This window comes from Oncorhynchus clarkii, chromosome 12 (assembly GCF_045791955.1).
Source record: "Oncorhynchus clarkii lewisi isolate Uvic-CL-2024 chromosome 12, UVic_Ocla_1.0, whole genome shotgun sequence".
NCBI lineage: Eukaryota > Metazoa > Chordata > Actinopteri > Salmoniformes > Salmonidae > Oncorhynchus > Oncorhynchus clarkii.
In genome coordinates, this window is record NC_092158.1 from 76,484,152 (window position 1) to 76,500,313 (window position 16,162).

Genomic DNA, 16,162 nt, shown 5'->3' on the forward strand with positions numbered 1-16,162 from the left:
TCAGAGATGGGGCTGTGGGTCTACTGGGTGAAGGCCAGTGTGGTTGTGCTGGACTGGGACAACGTATTCCACCACTGCAGCACTGGGCTCTGGGGCTCTCTCAATGCCCTCTCTGTTTCTGTCACCTCAGAAATGAGAAGAATGATGTCCCCTCTGGGCCTGGCCTGTGGCCGTAGTGCTTCTGAATGTGAGAAGCAGGGGAGGGCTTTGAGAAAATATGAAAATGAAAGAGAGATGGGGAGAAGACGTGCTAAAGTTGTTTCAAACATCTATTTCTGAACATTAAAGTGCCTATGGATATCTAAAAACAAAGTAACGTATGTTTTTGTTTGTTTGTAGGCCCCAGTGCTTTGGCTTCTGTGCTGTAGGCCCTGCTTCAGTCCAGCAGCTCTGAGACACTGGTCTGCTTGTTTATTCAGGGGAGGCCCAGGAACCGAGGGTAGGTTGACATTTCCTTTCAGTGTGTCAAGAGAAAGACACATTCGTTTGTCAGGCACCCCACATTTCCTGTCTCACATTGCACTGTAACTGAGAGACACATTCCCAGTTAATTTATTATTATTAAATGTTATTTTTTAGCCTTTTTTTGTAATGATCTTTTTTATTAGAATTGTATAAACAATTTTGATCAGGGTTTACACAGACAACAAAGTGCTCCACACAGATAGAGTACAGGGAGTTAACACCTTCCCAGTTTAAACCCCCCTACTGTGCCCAGGCCAGACGCACCAGCCTGAATGCCTCTGCAATGTCACTGCTGACTTCTGTTGTAGTAACACAGTATCTGTCGAATTGTAAGCGCTAACACACTTAACTGTACGCGTTAAGTGGGCTTATCTAAATATAATTTCTAAGGTAGCAGCAGCCTTTCAAAAGCAATTACATAATATTGAAATGATTGGTCATTGTGTGTGTAAGGCGTGGTCCCTCTATTGTAGACTGCTACAGCAGTTATAGGTAATAGGTTTTCACCATGATTCAAGATCTTGTAGTAAAAGAGAGACCATGAATAAGTCAGTGCTCAGTGGACCAGGCCAGGGTGAGTCACATGCCGGGCAAGAGCCCCAGGGTATAGCTATCTAACAAAACATAACATAGGACTAAACTGTCTTATATATTCAATAGAATTAATCAAAGATGTAATAAAAACAACTGGTGTTATTGGTGTGAGCAATGGAACTTCCAAAGACATTGACGAAAGAAAGAAAGGTGAATTAAACTGAGAAACTTTGTAAAGCACTGGGTGGATTGCTCCACCTTGTGGGAAAGCCCTTCTCTAGCCCCTCTTCAAAGCAGCTTTAATACCTAATTGAGTTGAAGGGAGTAAACTCTAAAAGTTCAACAGCAAAAATGACTGATCTTCATGATCTTAGATCTGTATGGCCTGTTGAAATGGAAGTTGTGCTCTAGCCTACTGATGGCTGGTTACATTTGAACTATGGTAGGCTTTCCTTTTTAACAAGATTTGTTTAAAGTTAACCATACACTGTGTGCACAGGAATGTACATTTCCAAAGACCAAGGCCACTTTATTGCAGGAAATTAGCTTTAACAGTTGACTTTGGGCACAAAAACGGTCCAACTCCTCCACTTTCTCATTCTTCAAACAGAAAATGTTTCCCTTGGGTTAACCAGAGATACAGTATTTGGGTTAACCTGGCCTTAACCTAAAGTAGCAGGCTTAAAAGAAAATGCCTGAGAGGAGTACCACATCCGGTTTTCAGCAGAAAAGGAAGCCTATGTTGAATTAGCTGTATCCCTGAAAACCGGATACATCCGGTTGTTGGAAATTTATCCTGGTTTGGTCATCTGGAATGATCAGGACAGTTGTGAACAATTGCTGATTGGTGGAATATGGGATGTGCAGACAATTGTGAGGAGGCGGGACTGCAAAGTTGGGGAGGGGTGTGATACTGTGTCCCAGGTACAACACAACTAGCTTCTCAATGCAATAGCATAGCCATAGTGGAATAGTAGTTTACGTTTCTATGGACTCATTCATCCTTTTATGATTGATCAAAACGAAAAGTGGAATATCTGTCTGAGGAGTTTGCTTACAACACGATCAATCCTTGACAATGAGTGGTAAGTGGGAAATTAAGATTTCTTCTTGTCATGTTTATTTAAATGTATTTTTTTAAAGATTTCTTACCTGACTTTATCAGATAAAGTTAGATGAGTCAATCGGGGGTGAAAAGTTGCGGCACTGAATGACACTTCGCCCTCCTTATTGTCTTGTCAGTCACAGTTATTTTTAGTATTGTAAGCTCCAGTCAATTAATGTAGTAAATATTCATGTTGCCAAGTAGTCTGAGGGGTGTTTATTTTTATTTTGAGATGTTGACACTGCTCTGGGAAAAAGTTGTTCTTGATAAAAAGTATCTCATGTTTTCTATGGACTACATGAGTAGCCTACATGGGAAAAAGAGAGATGTCAGGAAAAGATTCCACAGGACACAGATGTGTCTCGACCTGTCTGTCTGTTAGCCTATATGTGAGCAAGGGGGGTGTGGTTATGGAGCACTTACTTACCCCTCATTGCTGGTAAATAGCTAACTTTAAAACATATACTATGTTGCTTTAGACTTATTCAGGAAAAATGGGGTGTCAGCTGTGACACGGCGCCTTGAGTTGGAAAAAATCTATTTTGGTTATTGAACTACAGTAAGGGAAGTGGATTTACACCCAATTACGGAATTAGATTATGATCTGATCTGTGCTACTAAACGCGTAGAGAGTCTTATTTGAACGTGTTTTTTCTTAGTCCAGGGAGATGGCACAACTGCTCCTCAGTAGTTGAGGTCTTTGTTTGCTATCACAGTAGGTTTTTAAGTGTGTGATATGAATCACATCAGTGTTTGCATTCTTGAACTCTGAGACAGATTTAATGTCGTCCCTATCATTGTTTACAACCCACCAACCAACCTTGTGCAACACCAGGAGAAACTTGAGTAAATCATTGGTGCAGATAAATGCACCATCAAATGTGTTCATAGTACTGGAAGTTAATCCTACAGCCTGTTATACAGTGCATTCGGAAAGTATTCAGACCCCTTGACCTTTTCCACATTTTGTTACATTATAGCGTTATTCTAAAATCAATTAAATATTTTTTCCCCCTCATCAACCTGCACACACTACCCCATAATGACAAAGCAAAAACAGGTTTTTAGATTTTTTTGCAAATGTATTAAAAAAATAAACTGAACTATCACATTTTCAAGTATTCAGACATAAGTATTCAGAGTACTTTGTTGAAGCACCTTTGGCAGTGATTACAGCCTGGAGTCTTCTTGGGTATGATGCTACAAGCTTGGCACTCCTGCATTTGGGGAGTTTCTCCCAGTCTTCTCTGGAGATCCTCTCAAGCTCTGTCAGGTTGGATGGGGAGCGTCACTGCACAGCTATTTTCAGGTCTCTCCAGAGATGTTAGATCGGGTTCAAGTCTGGGCTCTGGCTGGGCCACTCAAGGACATTCAGAGACTTCTCCCGAAGCCACTCCGGTGTTATCTTGGCTGTGTGCTTAGGGTCGTTGTCCTGTTGGAAGGTGAACCTTCAACCCAGTCTGAGGTCCTAAGCGCTCTGGAGCAGGTTTTCATCAAGGATCTCTCTGTACTTTGCTTCGTTCATCTTTCCCTCCATCCTGACCAGCCTTCCAGTCCCTGCTGCAGAAAAACCCACAGCATGGTGGTGCCACCACTGTGCTTCACCGTAGGAATAGTGCCAGTTTTCCTCCGACGTGAAACTTGGCATTCAGGCCAAACAATTCAATCTTGGTTTCATTAAACCAGAGAACCTAGTTTCCCATGGTCAGAGTCCTTTAGGTGCCTTTTGGCAAATTCTAAGCAGGCTGTCATGTGCCTTTTACTGAGGAGTGGCTTCCATCTGGCTATTCTACCATAAATGCCGGATTGGTGGAGTGCTGCGGAGATGATTGTCCTTCTTGAAGGTTCTCCCATCTCCACAGAGGATCTCTGGAGCTCTGTCAGGGTGACCATCGGGTTCTTGGTCACCCCCCTGACCAAGGCCCTTCTCCCCTGATTGCTGGCCGTGAGGCCAGCTCTAGGAAGAGTCTCGGTGGCTCCAAACTTCTTCCATATAAGAATGATGGAGGCCACTGCAATCTTGGGGACCTTCAATGCTACAGATTTTTTTTGGAACCCTTCCCCAGATCTGTGCCTCGACACAATCCTGTCTCGGAGCTCTACAGACAATTCCTTTGATGTCATGGCTTGGTTTTTGCTCTGACATGCACTTTCAACTGTGGGACCTTATATAGACAGTTGCTTCTTTCCGAATCATGTCCAATCAATTGAATTTACCACAGGTGGACTTCAATCAAGTTGTAGAAACATCTCAAGGATGATCAATGGAAACAGGATGCACCTGAGCTCAATTTCGAGTCTCATGGCAAAGGTTCTGAATACTTATGTAAATAAGTGTTAGGTTCTTATTTTTGAGAGTAAATAACTCAAGGACACTAGATAAGCTTTAACCAAGTTTAATTCTTCCCAAAGGTTCTGTACAGCTGTAATTCAGACAACCCAACATTTATCCCATCACAGATATATATATCCCACTTAAGACACTCCTCCTTCTCTCCAATCCTTACATCTTATGGTTCTACAGGAAAAGAGTAACAGGATACTAAACCCTTATTACTCCCTTCAGGGGATCTGACCTCACCTCCTGACCTCAACCCCTCCTTCACCTAATCCACAGATGTCTATCTTTCTCCCCTATATCAACATGTTGCTCTCCTCCCATCCACCCAACACATTCCAAAGCCATATGTCTTTCTACAGAGAACCATTAACTTCTGACATAAAACCCAGTCTCTTTCACTATTCTATGCTTCTTCTCCATCATTTATTTAATATCTCAATGTTCAAAATGTCAAATCAAACATAAGGTATTTCTGTTTTTTAGCAAACATTTCTTAAACTCTGTTTTCGCGTTGTCATTATGGGGTATTGTGTGTAGATTGATGAGGAAAATCAATTTTTGAACAAGGCTGTAACGTAATAAAATGTGGAAAAAGTCAAGCGGTCTGAATACTTTCCGAATGCTCTGTATGTTAATTGCAAAATAATCCCCTCCAGCTTTCCTTGGAGCACAGCCAGAAAAGCACCTCCTTTTGCTACTTCTCACAATGCAGCAGACAATGGCCATAAACTGTATTATCAACATAGTTTGAGCCTGTTCTCTTTATAACACAGAATGTTGGCTCCTCTTTCAAACCAGTCCTGTATTAACTTACTTTCTCTGTACCAGGCATCACAGTATGGGTGAAGGATTATGACACGGGACAGGAAGAGGGGCGGCCGGTGTCCCCGTTCTCTGAGGAGTGCTGTGAGGAGCTGTGGGACAGGGTGGAGGGGGTGAGGCACAAGCTGACCCGCATCCTGAACCCAGCCAAGCTCACCCCCTACCTGAGGCAGTGCAAGGTCATCGACGAGCAGGATGAGGATGAGGTCCTCAACTCCATCCAGTACCCACTACGTATCAGCAAGGCTGGTGAGAGAGAGGGAGGGAGAGGGATTGTGTGGGAGCAAAAAAGAGAGGGAGAATGAGAGAAAAATTATGGAAGTGAATGAGAAGAGTGTAAAAGGTACAGTTGAAGTTGGAAGTTTACATACACCTTAACCAAATACATTTAAGTTTCACAATTCCTGACATTTAATCCTAGTAAAAATGTACTGTCTTCGATAAATTGGGATCCCCACTTTATTTTAAGAGTGAAATGTCAGAATAATAGTAGAGAGAATTATTTATTTAAGCTTTTATTTCTTTCATCACATTCCCAGTTGGTCAAAAGTTTACATACACTCAATTAGTATTTGGTAGCATTGCCTTTAAATTGTTTAACATGGGTCCAACGTTTCGGGTAGCCTTCCACAAGTTTCCCACAATAAGTTGGGTGAATTTGGTCCCATTCCTCCTGACAGAGCTGGCGTAACTGAGTCAAGTTTGTAGGCCTCCTTGCTCGCACACGCTTTTTCAGTTCTGCCCACAAATGTTCTATAGGATTGAGGTCAGGGCTTTGGATGGCCACTCCAATACCTTGACTTTGTTGTCCTTAAGCCATTTTGCTACAACTTTGGAAGTATGCTTGGGGTCATTGTTCATTTGGAAGACCCATTTTTGACCAAGCTTTAACTTTAACTGATGTCTTCAGATGTTGCTTCAATATATCCACATACTTTTCCTTCCATGTGATGCCATCTATTTTGTGAAGTGCACCAGTCCCTCCTGCCGCAGAGCACCCCCACAACATGATGCTGCCACCCCAGTGCTTCAAGGTTGGGATGTTGTTCTTCGGCTTGCAAGCCTTCCCCTTGTTCCTCCAAACATAATGATGGTCATTATGGCCAAACAGTTCTATTTTTGTTTCATCAGACCAGAGAACATTTCTCCAAAAAGTACGATCTTTGTCCCCATGTGCAGTTGCGAACCGTAGTCTGGCTTTTTTATGGCGGTTTTGGAGCAGTGGCTTCTTCCTTGATGAGTGGCCTTTCAGGTTATGTCGATATAGGACTCGTTTTACTGTGGATATAGATAGTTTTGTACCTGTTTCCTCCAGCATCTTCACAAGGTCCTTTGCTGTTGTTCTGGGATTGATTTGTACTTTTCTCTCCATTCATCCCTATGAGACAGAACGTGTCTACTTCCTGAGTGGTATGACGGCTGCGTGGTCCCATGGTGTTTATACTTGAGTACTATTGTTTGTACAGATGAACGTGGTACCTTCAGGCGTTTGGAAATTGCTCCCAAGGATGAACCAGACTTGTGGAGGTCTACAATTTATTTTCTGAGGTCTTTAGGCTGATTTCTTTAGATTTTCCCATGATGTCTAGCAAAGAAGCACTGAGTTTGAAGGTAGGCCTTGAAATACATCCACAGGTACACCTCCAATTGACTCAAATGATGTCAATTAGCCTATCAGAAGCTTCTAAAGCCATGACATTTTCTGGAATTTTAACCGACTTGCCAAACCTATAGTTTGTTAACAAGAAATGTGTGGAGTGGTTGAAAAACTAGTTTTAAGGAGTGAGAGTGAGAGACAGAGGGAGGGGAGACAGGTATGAGTAACGAGGCAGGAGATCAAGATAAAAGGATTGAAGGAGTGGGCACTAGCTAGGTAAAGGCGAGGGAGAGATAAAGGAGGAGGTAGACAGATGGGGAGTGAAAAAGACGGGGAGAGAGGAAGATACAGAGAGATGAGGTTAGAGAGGAAAAGATGACAAAGGGATTACCTGGAACATGAGCAGCTTTCACACTTTTGTCAGTACAGTACTTAAAGTGTCTCCATCTTCAGGATGTATTGTCGTCTTCGTCTTATAAACTTTAATGATGTCCTAACTGTTTGTCAGGACGTTTGATTGACATCCTGCATGGGCGGGGCCAGCGTGGCCTCCAGGCCTTCATGGAGTCTTTGGAGTTCTACCACCCCGAGCAATACACTCAGCTCACTGGACAACAGCCCACCCAGCGCTGCTCCATCATCTTGGGTGAGGATTTGTCCCCAAATATCCCCCTTCCACTCCTGTATGACCAGTGTTCCCCCATCCCCCATTTACCTCCATTGCTGTGTCCCCCCAGATGAGGAGGGTCCAGAGGGCCTGACTCAGTTCCTGCTGCTCGAGGTGCGTAAGCTGAGGGAGCAGCTGCTGGGGAGCCGCGTGTGTGAGCGCCGCCTGTCCCAGCGTTGCCGTGTGGCCGAGGAGGAGCGCAGCCGGGCTGAACGCAAGACACTGGACCTACGACATGACCGGCTGCAGATAGAGAGGTGCACCACACGGAACCACACATACAGGGCTTAAAGCACTGTGAGACAAATGACACTAGCATTAAAGTTGATTAATTGAACTTCACAGGTAAAACCACACAGGCATCTGGCTGTTATCCACAAGGCCCAACAATGTGCATTGCACCCAAAGTGAATGACAGTATTCAGACTGGAACTTGAAACATCGGGAATGATATACATAAACTACATTCGTGATAAGCCATGGTCCATGGCTGTCATAATTTTTTTTAATAGGGATGTACAGTTTCTATGTCCAGTGTACTGAGAGCTGGCTGAATGTGTCTCCCACAGGCTGCGTCAGGACTGGGAGGCAGGCAGCAGGGAGCTGGGCAGGCTGAAGGACAGGCACCTGGAGCAGGCTGTGAAATACTCTCGTGCCCTGGAGGATCAGGCCAAGGCCTCCGCACGTGAGAGAGAGCTACTGGAACAGGTATAGAGAGGAGAGGGGGCCAAAGGGTCTGATGGGTTGTTGAAGCAGAGGGAGGGTGACTGGGACAGAAGAAAGCAGCTAGAGAAAGATAAAAGGATGGATGGAGGGTATACATTTTTTGAAAGAGCTGTTGAGACATGCCTTTATAGGAAGCCTTTTCCCTGGTAGGATTCCCTTGTAATACTCTTACTCAACCTTTTCTACAGATGGAGCAGCTGAAGACCAGACTGATGGAGGCAGAGAAAGAGACTGACAGTAGTCCTGCCCCTACGGCGCCAGTCAGAAGGAACAGGAGTGTCGCCCATCGGACGAACGACGCCCCCGCTGTTCCCGAGAAGAGGGAGGAGCCACTGCAGCACATTGACATTCAGAAGTCAGGTCACATTGAAACACAGGTAGAGCCACCACTCAGAGTGAATCTGATTCACCCTCTGAGTTTGTGATGGTTTCCCCGCTCCGACGGTGCTGCTCTAACTCTTGTATTGTTCCGTTTTGACCTGAGGCTCTGTTGGACATCCTGAAGCAGGACCGCAGGGAGGCAGCAGAGCAGAGACACGAGCTGTGTGGCAACATCGCCAGACTACAGGGAGAGCTGGAGAGCTCTGAGGATTTCAGGGACAAGGTGGGAGCAGAGAAAGACCATTCTGTCCCGTGATTCACTCTCAGAAGTCACTGAGCTGGTGACAGTTTTTCAAGTTGTCTTTGTTCAGGCTTCATAAAGTGTTAAAACACACCTCTTGTATATCAACACAATTGTATTATTCTGTCTTTGATGGTATGGTGTGTTGTGAAGCAGGAGTCTCAGTGTGAGCAGCTGCAGCTGAAGGTGAGGACTCTGCAGCTGGACTGGGAGACGGAACAGAAAAGGAGCATTTCCTACTTCAACCAGATTATGGAGCTGGAGAAGGAGAGGGACCAGGTCAGTAGGTCTGAGTAGGGATACGGGTTAGAATCAAGTAATCAATGTATGGTAAGGTTTTTGTTTCTGTTGGTTTAAATTGTTCATGGCTGTTTGGACACTGAATGAACATGCACAGAGTGTAACGGTTGTCTGTGGTGGAAGAAGAGGAGGACCAATGCTCAGCGTGGTAAGTGTCCATAGTGATAATTTATTATCATGAATACAAAAACAAATTAACGAGAACGAACAAAACAAAACAGTCCTGTATGGTAAATATACAAATCAGAAAACAATCACCCACAACTCAAGGGTGAAAACAGGCTGCCTAAGTATGGTTCTCAATCAGGGACAACGATTGACAGCTGCCTCTGATTGAGAACCATACCAGGCCAAACACAGAAATCCCAAATCATAGAAAAAAGAACATAGACTGCCCACCCCAACTCACGCCCTGACCATACTAAAACAAAGACAAAACAAAGGAACTAAGGTCAGAACGTGACACAGAGGAATATTGAGGTCGGAGTGTTGAGTTTGAGGCATTTTTGCAGGATAATATAAGGCCCTTCTCTGCATAGTTGCCCCATTACTCACCGTAATACATCATTTTTGTCTTGTCATGCAGGTGTTTCCACTACTCAGTATCTCCCCCACTCTGTGTCTGCCTGTCTCCTCATAACTCATCTCTCTAGCACGTTCTCTCCTCCTCCTTCTGATACTGTATATCCTTCAGGCTCTGCGCAGTCGAGACAGCCTGCAGTTGGAGTATACTGACTGCCTATTGGAAAAGAACCGCCTGCGTAAACGCATTGCAGAGCTTCAGGCCAATCTAGAGCAGCAGCAGAGAGAGCTGGAGAAAGAGAAGGACAGGAGCAGGGAGCAGAGTTCCCCCTGTATGCACTGTGTGAGTCTCAGCTACTGTATGTACACACATTCCGTGTACACACTTTTGATTATACTTGCACAACACAAGTGTGTTTTCCCTATTTTGTCAGACATACAGTTTCACAAACTCACAAAAATACGATAATCAAATTACAGTGTGGACCTGTTAGCCTTCTCCTGTACTCTTCTAATGTGATTGTCTCTCTGTCCCTCTCCTAGTCTCACCTGTCTCTGTGCAGCGAGGACGAGCGCTACGGGCCCTGCTGCTCCCTAGACCTCAGCCCTCTGCCCAACAGCACTCACCAGCTGCTCTGCAAGGTCAGAGTTCATTGCCATCTTATCATCTTCGTTGGCAGCAGCTAGAATATTAGCAACATTATAGTGTTAGGATTAACAGCAGCCACAACATTTATCTCTTCATAATCATGTAATAAATAGTCCTTGAGGAGTGTGGCAGTGTAGCTGTCCAACCCGTCTTTTCATTTGACTCATTCAGAGTTGTACTTAACTAGGTACCATTTAGCTGATCCCCGTAACAATAATGATAATTTTACTTGGCATGTTTATTCATGGTCTACTTACAGAGAATATTATTTTTAGATCAGGGTGAAGCAACTCCTGTGTGCTAATTAGGTTGTTGTTTTGCATAGAGTTAGAGATATTATGTTTTATGTATTGTTTATTTAACTTTTGTTTATTACCTACGTCACTTCTTTGGCAATGTTAACATATGTTTCCCATGCCAATAAAGCCCCTTGAACTGAATTGAATTGATGTTGCCAGAGAGGAATTTGTGTAACTGTCAGCATGTTAGTACCTGTAGGATACCTTTCAGTGAACAGATGTTGGTGATGTCTCTGTTTTTATTTCTGTGTTACAGTCTCCCTCTACAGACCAAACCCATGACCACTCCGAAGGTAAGCCTATATTTCAAATCAAATCAAATGTTATTTGTCACATGCACCGAATACAACAGACCTTGCAGTAAAATGCTTACTTACATGCCCTTAACTAACAATGCAGTTAAGAAAAATACCAACAAAAATAAGAAATAAAAGTAACAAATAATTAAAGAGCAGCAGTAAAATAACAATAGCGAGGCTATATACAGGGGGTAGAGTTGAGATGAATGCAGTGTTTCCCAACCAAGGGTACTTGGCCTATCCACAGGGGGTACTTTAAGGGTACTCTGGGTAGAGCAAAATATACTTGGTAGTCGAGTAACGGAAAAAGGTTGGGAACCACTGGATTAGGGGATTGGGGTTTTGCAAGGATAGCATTGAAGAAAAGAGCATTCCTGAGTTGATCCCTTTTCTTTCATTTTGCTTTATTTATTCTAAATGTTTACATCAATGTAGCTGATGAAGGATAAACCTTGTATTTGAACTACTGTTTGAATAAGACATGGTAGAAATAGGCATGGCCAAAACAAATGTTTTTTTTTGGACCACTTTGATGAGAGAGGATAGGCTTAGACTTCTAAATCATTTCTTTTGTCTGCAGGTTCCCGCTCAAACTCAGAGGAGAATCTCTTGACAGCAGTGAGTTGTTACATTACTCCACAACACTTTGTGACATGCCGACATATCAAAGCATCATGTCTCATCTTGCGTTAATCTATATTATATTAACAAATGTATTTTTCTCACTGAACAGTATAGCTGTGAATACACACAGTATATGTGGATTGTTGAATAATTAATCACCTTTTTCAAGTTGTCTTGGGGACAATGAATAGGTTTAAATTGTTGGCCTGCATCTATACTTACTATAGTCATTCTCTATTTCCCTTTTTGTTTGTGTCCTGTGTGTTTTACAGACAGTGGACAGTGAGAGGGATGTTAACAGGCTCTCCATCTTCCCCTTCCCTCCCTGTATGGACTCCATCAACCGCAGGGTCAACATAGAGTATGTCATACCCATAGAATTAGGAAATAGAATTATTATTAATTTAATAGGATATCTATGGTCATACCATAGCAGATCAACTTTTACATTATTCTCTGATATGGAGATATCACTCTCTTAAATCCCATGTTATGCTAGAAATGCATTTAAAACTAAATAAATGATGATGAAAAGTCCTCTATTGTGATCTTATCCCTTTACAGGTTTGACCTGGACTCCTGGGGCAGTGATGAGAATGAGAACCTCACAGGTTTGGTTTAGTTCAGTACAACCCTCCTGTCCGTCTAAGTCTGTAGCTACCTGTAATACATGTAACCCCGGCTAAGTATAGATGTGTGTAGTAATGTCTCATTATGTTGTGTTTCAGGAGTCCAGAGTGAGGTCTCCCTGTCGAACTCCTGTAGCTCCCTGCATTCTCACCTCTTCCCCCCTGACCTCATCAACCTGCCCCCTGTCCCACCTCACAAACCCAACTACAGCAGTCTCTGGTATGTCTCCATCTCTGTGCTGCCTACATCAGGGCAGCTAATCCAACGTAGTGTAGGTACACTTGCTAACCCTTTATGGTGTGAGATATAATCTTAACTGTATACTGATAAGTGTAATTACCATCTCTCTTTCCACTTCCTCTTTCAGTTTCGAGCCCCTGTCCCCCGTACCAAGTCCCCCCACTACGCACAAAAAAGGAAGAGGCAGCCTAGCAGATGACATCACCATCATTGGGGGCAACCACACAGGCATCTTTGTTAGCAGCGTCAGAGCTGGTTCTCCTGCTGAGCAGTGGGGTCTGAAGGAGGGCAGTGAGTTACTGGAGGTGAGAAACAAAGGCATACAGACAGATGGACAGGCAAACAGATAGTAGAAAAACAGCCACACAGGCCTGAGTATAACTGTCTCTCTCCTCCCTGTCCAGCTGGAGAAGGTTCTGTTTGGTGGGGGCAGTGTGCTGATGGGCCAGTGCACTGGAGAGGTGGCCCACTTCTCTCTGCAGTGGTGGACAGAGCCCTCTTCTCTCAAACACCAGACCAACACAGGGGGTGAAGTTCTGAGACAGCTTTTACAGTTATTTTCCTTGACTGATATACTTTTTCAGTACAGTACACCTTTATAGTGTATGGTCTTGGCCTTTATCCAGGCATCAGACTGTTTATAGAACAAACAAAGATAAAACAATAGAGTGTGTGTAACTAACTGCCCACCCCTTTTCCTCTTCTCAGCCTACTCCAAGTTATGTGCCCAGCTCCCTTCTCCTACCTTCCACGGTGCTGACTCCTTCTACGTGCGCGTCAACCTGGACCTGGACCCTCATAGCGACCTGCCCTGTCTGGGGGTGCGCTGTGATGACATAATACACGTCACTGACACCCGTTACAATGGGAAGTACCAGTGGCGCTGCACCCTGGTGAACCCCCGCACAGCCAAGCCCTTGCAGGCGGGGGTCATGCCCAATTACAACAGGTAAGGGAGAGGTGCCACGTACTGTCACCTTTGTGACAGAGTTCAAATGAACGGGTTATATAATGTAAGACATTTTAATAAGCATGAGAAGATTAAACGTTCCATTAATCTATAACAGACAGTTGTGCAAACATTTAGCTTTGTTAGACTGCACTCACAGACAGCATAAGACACGGAATGATAAATGTGTTTCCCCCTACATCTTTCTCTATCTCAGAGCCCAGCAACTGTTGTTGGTGAGGTTACGTACCTTAGCCCTGGAGCAGAAGGATTTCAAAAAAAAAGTATGTCTCCTCTTGTCCCTACTGTGTGTGAATCTCTGGTAACCAAGGGTAACCAGAGTACTGATTCCTCCATTCCTCCCTGTAGGTATCCAAGAAGGGCTCTGAGCGTGTACGATTGGTCAAGGCTGTCCCCCCCAGCTGTCGAGGGATTGGTTCCACCCCACAGGTCCTTTACACACTCAGCAACCGTAAGCTCCTCCCATATGACTTTATTGATATTTTTTGTTTGTCCTTTGAAGACTATGGTAAGATAAAAATGCATGAACCTAAATGTGTGTGTGTGTGTGTCTTTGTTCAGGTCATGAGGAGCACCTGATTCCTTACAGTATGGTCCAGCCAATACAGGTCATGACCAAACGGCCTGTCATCTTCTCCCCCTCCTTGCTCTCTCGCGGCCTCATAGAGAGACTGCTTCAGCCAGCAGAGTCTGGACTGGACTTCAACACCTGCCAACCAGGTACACACACACATGCAGACACCCATGGTTATTTACATAGTGTCACTACACACTCAAATTTCAGAAGCACTAGTTGCATGCTTGTTGTCCTTCTTGCATGATCGGCTGTGTTTTAAAGTAATTACTTGTAGATATGTTGCCTCTCTACCGCTTCTCATGAAAGGATGTCTTTCAGAGCTAATCCAGGCCACAGAGAGAAATGATAAGAGTGTTTTCCTGCTAGATGCTTCCACCCCAGAGCAGGCTCTTGGAATCAGTCTGCAGTCTATTCAGGATGTAATAAGCCAGGTATACATTATTTATTTCATTCATTCTCTCTCTCTCTCACACTCACACAAACAAACAAACACTTCCCATGGTGCAAAAACTGTGCCAATTTGTATTTTTTATTTAACCTTTCTTTAACTAGGCAAGTCAGTCAAGAATAAATTCTTATTTACAATGACGGCCTACCCCGGCCAAACACTCCTCTAACCCTGACGACAGACCAATTGTGCACCACCCTATGGGACTCCCGATCACGGACAGATGTTATACAGCCTGTAATCTAACCAGGGTCTGTAGTGACGCCTCTAGCACTGAGATGCAGTGCCTTAGACCACTGTGCCACTTGGGAGCCCCAAAATGTTGCTTCAACGCTATTTCGACAAGAAAATGTTATGTAATGATGCTTAATCGACGTGGAAAACTGAATGGATTTGAAAAAGTCATCAACATAAGGGAATTTTGGCTTTTTTCATCAAACATTTAACCTAAATCCAATGACATGGTGACATTTTTATTTTATTTTACATTGAATTCATGATAGTTGACAACAACACCTAATGTAAATCAAAACTAGAGGTTGAACTGTCTGTGCCCAGTGGGTTACCTTTCCCATATAGGTTTCTGTGTCTTGTCTCTTAGGACAAGCACTGTCTGTTGGAGCTAGGCCTGAGTAGTGTGGAGGGCCTTCTGAGGCAGGGGGTCTACCCTATCGTCATTAATATCCGACCCAAGAACAAAAAACACAAGAAGCTAAAGTAGGTGCCTGACTGACTATCTGTATTTGTGTGTGTTTACAATACACTTTTAGATCATAAGTTATTCTATTTTTGTAGTTGTGTGTTCTCTAATCCAATGTATAAACAGTAGTTACAAAGTCAATCTATTTTGCCCCATTGACAGGAAGTTGCTGACCGGGCGAGGGGAGGATGGCGTGATGGAGGAGGTGTGTCAGGCGGACGAGCAGCAGCTGGAGACCCTGCCCCTACTCTACCACACTTTGGAACCCAGCACCTGGAGCTGCACCGAGGATCTGCTTCTCGCCATACGCAATGTCATTCACAGCCAGCAGAAGGCACTGCTGTGGCTTGAGTTGGAAAGGCTCCAATAGATCCCAATGTTTTCACCCAGTTTTATTGTTTTACTAAGATAAATTTGATACACTTATCGTATACATTTCACACACACCCATTTAGATACCTAGTTCTACCACAGTAAATATGAAGTTTCATGTTCATTTGATTGATTAAACCTTACAAGCTCAGTAGTAACATGTCTTTCTGTTTTAATGTTGTATTTCTTGTCTACCTATACTAAACATCAGCATTAAACAACCTTAATTAGTTAACAGAGCATATTTTTAAATGATTGAATAATTCATAATAATACATGGAATTTGTATAGAGCTTTTCTAACAACCAAATACATTAATATTAGTAGTTGAGGTTTGCCTACATTTGCCTTTGGCCACTAGTCACAATACAATAGCTTTTGAAAGTTCTTCTAAAAATAAAGCTAAAACTTATGACTACTTTATGGTTAGGAAAAACTTTGGCCTTTAGAATGTTCCTTTCAAGACAACTGGAAACTCGGACAAAAAACGAGAGCTTATTAAAGGCGCTGCATTGTCAATAAGTCATCTGTATTGACAATACAGTATTTACTGCGATGCGGCCTTCGCAGAAGTCAGAGCAAACACATTTTTTGCATTTGAAGGAAGTTGTAAAGAAAGTGTGTTTGTGTATATCTAGGACTGCCCCCCATCT

General features: G+C 43.5%; 1 protein-coding gene across 1 annotated transcript; it reads left to right on the forward strand.

The window, feature by feature from the left end:
- The first annotated feature begins 1,971 nt into the window (after positions 1 to 1,971).
- Positions 1,972 to 15,744, forward strand: LOC139421330 (caspase recruitment domain-containing protein 10-like). The gene is made up of 24 exons (XM_071172101.1): positions 1,972 to 2,084; positions 5,274 to 5,516; positions 7,373 to 7,510; positions 7,602 to 7,788; positions 8,101 to 8,239; positions 8,446 to 8,634; positions 8,742 to 8,861; positions 9,033 to 9,158; positions 9,874 to 10,044; positions 10,245 to 10,343; positions 10,906 to 10,942; positions 11,529 to 11,566; positions 11,845 to 11,933; positions 12,137 to 12,183; positions 12,301 to 12,421; positions 12,570 to 12,747; positions 12,847 to 12,970; positions 13,151 to 13,391; positions 13,609 to 13,675; positions 13,761 to 13,863; positions 13,974 to 14,132; positions 14,308 to 14,420; positions 15,039 to 15,154; positions 15,300 to 15,744. The coding sequence occupies exons 1-24, from the start codon at positions 2,078 to 2,080 to the stop codon at positions 15,505 to 15,507; spliced, it is 3,060 nt and encodes a 1,019-aa protein (XP_071028202.1). The 5' UTR covers positions 1,972 to 2,077; the 3' UTR covers positions 15,508 to 15,744.
- The last annotated feature ends 418 nt before the right edge of the window (positions 15,745 to 16,162 follow it).

Bases quoted from the DNA above. Each gene is read 5' to 3' on its own strand.
- LOC139421330 (XM_071172101.1), top strand. The intron at 8,635-8,741 runs GTAGAGCCACCA...TTTTGACCTGAG, and splicing joins CAGGTCACATTGAAACACAG to GCTCTGTTGGACATCCTGAA. The intron at 13,392-13,608 runs GTAAGGGAGAGG...TCTCTATCTCAG, and splicing joins GTCATGCCCAATTACAACAG to AGCCCAGCAACTGTTGTTGG.